Source organism: Sinocyclocheilus rhinocerous, unplaced genomic scaffold (assembly GCF_001515625.1).
Source record: "Sinocyclocheilus rhinocerous isolate Xijiao unplaced genomic scaffold, SAMN03320098_v1.1 scaffold206, whole genome shotgun sequence".
Lineage (NCBI taxonomy): Eukaryota > Metazoa > Chordata > Actinopteri > Cypriniformes > Cyprinidae > Sinocyclocheilus > Sinocyclocheilus rhinocerous.
In genome coordinates this window covers 56866-61107 of record NW_015647488.1, presented here as the reverse complement: position 1 = coordinate 61107, position 4242 = coordinate 56866, and the positions used below count along the sequence as shown (strand labels likewise).

The 4242-nt window shown below is 36.1% G+C and overlaps 1 protein-coding gene across 2 annotated transcripts in view; it reads right to left on the bottom strand.

The window, feature by feature from the left end:
• Positions 1 to 2394: 2394 nt before the first annotated feature.
• The window catches only part of LOC107709260 (transmembrane protein 106B), a 7537-nt gene continuing 5689 nt past the window's right edge, over positions 2395 to 4242 (bottom strand). For both annotated transcript variants that reach the window (XM_016513696.1, XM_016513699.1), the window contains one exon: positions 2395 to 3649. In XM_016513696.1, coding sequence (XP_016369182.1) covers positions 3520 to 3649 — 130 coding nt within the window. In that variant the 3' untranslated portion in view covers positions 2395 to 3519. The remainder of the gene's footprint in view (positions 3650 to 4242) is intronic.

Sequence of the window (4242 nt, the reverse complement as noted above, 5' to 3'; positions counted from 1 at the left end):
TCATTGGCTGCATATGCAGCATGAACCAATCAGCTTGTGCCAAGTCGTTTAACTCTCTGAATATCATCAGTTACATTAACAACCCGTCAGCCTGCGCCATCTAGAGTTTCATGACTAAACTATATATTTATGTTAAACTCCTTCTCTGGTATCCTTGCATGAATATTATGCAGAGGTCACCAGGTTTACATGAGTAAAAATATTACATATAGCATTGCACAGACAAGACAATAAGTGATTACACAAAATCTCAGGCTAGCTCATACAATGCATATGGTTATGATAATTCTATGTAAACTACATATGCCGTAGAGGAAGTAACAGTACAGTATGTATATATATAGAATTATATGTAGCCTAATTGCACCATAGAGTTCAGTTGTCTCCTAACTTGCAGTTCTGTCTCCATGACAACCATCATTTGAGGGATCTGTGCTTGGACAGATCTGGGTCTCTGTGAATGATAAAGCAAAACCTCATTCCTCAGCTGAAAATTTGATCACGTGATATAAACTCAGCAGTGCATTATGCAGATCCTCGCATAATGAAAAACATCACTCAAGGGGCCTGGGGTGATACTCATAACTCCCTCTTGTGGCAAAACACACAGTTAAAAAAGTCAACTGTGATCAAATGTGAGGATCACTGCAGGCTGTAAAGAAACCATACGCCTCACTTTCAGGTTGTGATTTCTGGCTTGTGTTCATATACCATTTGCATCTAGCGAATGAAGATACAATTGTGAATCTCTGTAAAAATTTACCAGTGCCTATTAACAATTCTGCAGTTTTGAAAAACCTCTATTTAAAGAGACGAGCGATTGCGACATAATTATAGCAAGTAACTGAACAGAATCACGCCTCTTATTGGCAGTTCTGTCTCCATGACAACGATTGAGTAATTTGTCACTGTACAAGCTCTAAATAATGGTTACAGTAAGTGTTGGGGTTATGAAATAACACTAATTAGACAGTGGGTTACAATAGCCAATCGTACATGATTGCTTTATTGTTGTCATGGTGAAGCATCGGAAATGAAAATCTCCTAATTACGTGGAGTTATTTGTGCACTTCATTACATATGTTGCTCTAACATTACTTGCCAAGTACATACAGGTTTCCAGTCTTCAAATACTTTTATAGAGAGAAATAAAGTGTAGAAGTGCATGCTATTCATTTAGTTATACAACAGTTCTTTCTGGTTCTCGAATCTGGTTGGCAGAGAGGTCTTTCCAAGCATTAGATATACACCCAATATGAACATGGGAACCATTTCTCCATTTGTATCACTCCACTTCATCGTGTGATATTGCTCGTATATATAATACATATGTTTATATTGTAAAATGGTAGCATTAAATAGGTTTAGAAATGGACTTTTAAAGGTGTTTTTAATCAAGTGCTTAAGCAAGAAACTCAAGGTTAAGGTTTGCAGCGCATTTCATGTTTTTCAAAAAGAGTTAACGTTTCAGGTTATTTCCTCTGTTAAATTGTTTACTTTGTCTTCTCAGACTTAGTTCAAAAATAAATGGTCCAAGTTAATTAAAAAAATGAATGTAGTAAGTGTGTATTGTGTGCCTTCATATAAAAATATGAATGTATCTGAAATATACAATGATGTTTCATCAGGGTGACAAGTCTCCTGTCCCCATATTGGGAGAAATCGGGAGTGCAGAGGCGTTGTGTGCGCTGTGTGAACATGATGTTACTGTAGTTCTAGACTAAATGTGAATGTGCATTAATTCATCCCACTCACAAAAAACAGATTTAGTATTCATCAAAATGAATTAAAACAGTGAAATGCAAACTCAGAATATGACGCAAACCTGCAATAATTAAATATGTTAAATAACACAAATGTATCTAATCCCATTTTATTAACCAATGTCTTTGCTGCTGACCTTTGCTGATCCAGTTCAACCATACTAATAAGCACAAATGACTTTAGAGAAACTAACAATTGTGCTTTGTTTTTTTTATTGCTGAAGAGTGTTTCTTCTCCTGCGTTCTACTGTACAGACGTGAATTTACTTTTCCTTCAGCCTGAGGTTTATTCATTACACTTTTTGGTGTGAAAGGGCTTTTATATTTGCTATAAATAGAACTTCTTATATTAAAAACAATCAAGTCCTGCTTATATTTAAAAAGTAACGCGAAAGTAACGCGAAAGTAATATAACGCATTACTTTCCATAAAAAGTAACTAAGTAACGTAATTAGTTACTTTTTTTAGGGAGTAACGCAATATTGTAATGCATTACTTTTAAAAGTAACTTTCCCCAACACTGTCAGGGCGATATTGTAATAAAATAAGAAAATACCTTTACACCTTCTAAAATAAATTTGTTGTATTTGTAATTCTTTTTCTGACATTTAGTAATAAAAAAATAGACAAGTGACTCAAAAGAGGTTTATTTAATGGAAACCAGTCAGCATCGTGTTATTTCAGTGTATCTCTAAAGCAGTCCAAACCACTTTTCTCAAAAATCACAAGTGTTACATATACATGTACATCACCAGCGGTTGTTATGAACTGCATAAATGCCACGTCATGTTAGCAGCCATTTCTATTACAGAGGAAAGAGTCCATCTTTAAGCAAAAATAATCTGTGAAGCTTTTTTTCAACATGATTAAAATGTTTAAAAATGTAAAGTTCCATTTTGAGAAATGTTAAAAATGTTATCAAAGTTCTCTCAATCTAAACATCACATCTAGTGAACATTAGGGAATCTGAGGGAATGATCATCTCATACTATCCTCCATTGTTCAAGCAGGCGGATGCTCTCAGATTACAGTGATTGTTGTTCCATGTAATTCGTGTGTTATCAATTTGCATTTGGAGGCAATTTCTCATGGAGAGATTGACAGATTAACAATGAGAAACGCTGCTATCAAAGTCCAAACAAAATAAATAGATTGAAGCATTTTACTTTTACCAACTTGTGCGCTATATACACTGGCATCCCCTCAGTAGTCTCTAAATATACACCCCCTCAGAAGGCAGCATCATGTAATTCCACCTCTGAGTCTAAACCAAATCTGTGGAACAAGGCATTAACAGGAACCCATTCTTCTAGAATATTTCCATTGCCATAAACTCCTATTAGGATGTTTGGGTTAAGACTGATCCCATCACTGAAACTGTAATGAATATCAGGTTAGATATAGAAATAAAAATAACCCAAAGCACAGCTGGTCATCAAATATATCATTACATCACTTTAGAGAGGATTTAAATAGGTAGTGCTTGAAAATAAGGGAACTTTGTCAAAAAAGAATGTGCTGCGAACAATTCAGTTTGGCAAAGTGAACTGGAATGAGAACTACGAGACCTTGCAATGTTCATATTGCTTGGAGAGCATGGACAATAAAGTGCATCATTCGTGAATTGCAAACAGCCTGACATATAGTGGTTAACTGGCAGAAGTGCAGTAAACCATCAACCAGTTTTGCCAAAACAATGACACATGGAGTGGAGCGGTGAGGGACAGGGTGATGTGTTACACTATCAGGCTCAGCTCTAGCCTCCCAAAGGGGTATTCAGACTGTACTCATGCAGAGCAGTAGTGTTTTCTCCACAATCCACATACTGGTACATCTCCTGAGACACCTGCTCAGCATGGCCAAAGTACACGGTAGTGACAGTTATCCTGCAAAGCAACAAGCCAAGTTAGTAACAAGTAAACCAAGCTCATTAACCTGATTGCACAACAATTACTCGAACCTGCTTTTCCTGCGTGAGCACCATTGCTGAACATGTTTTGTGTCCATAGTGTTAAGACATATGCTTATTTAATTTATTTTATAAATCTACTTATAAATAATTTATACATTTATAAATGTATTGTTAAATATTTCCATTCCATTTAATTTAAAGGGGTCATATGATGCTGCTAAAAAGAACATTATTTGTGTATTTGGTATAATGAAATGTGTTTATGCGGTTTAAGGTTAAAAAAACACATTATTTTCCACATACTGTACATTATTGTTTCTCCTCTATGCCCCGCCTTTCTGAAACGCGTTGATTTTTACAAAGCTCATCGGTCTGAAAAGCGAGGTGTGCTCTGATTGGCCAGCTATCCAGTGCGTTGTGATTGGCCGAATACATCAAGCGCGTGACGAAAATGTTACGCCCCTTGCCATATTGTGATGATGCCCTGTCAGGCCGGAGCGATGATTCAAAAACATGAAAACCCATTACAAACGAGGCATTTGTAGCATCCAGTGGGGACATAATTAC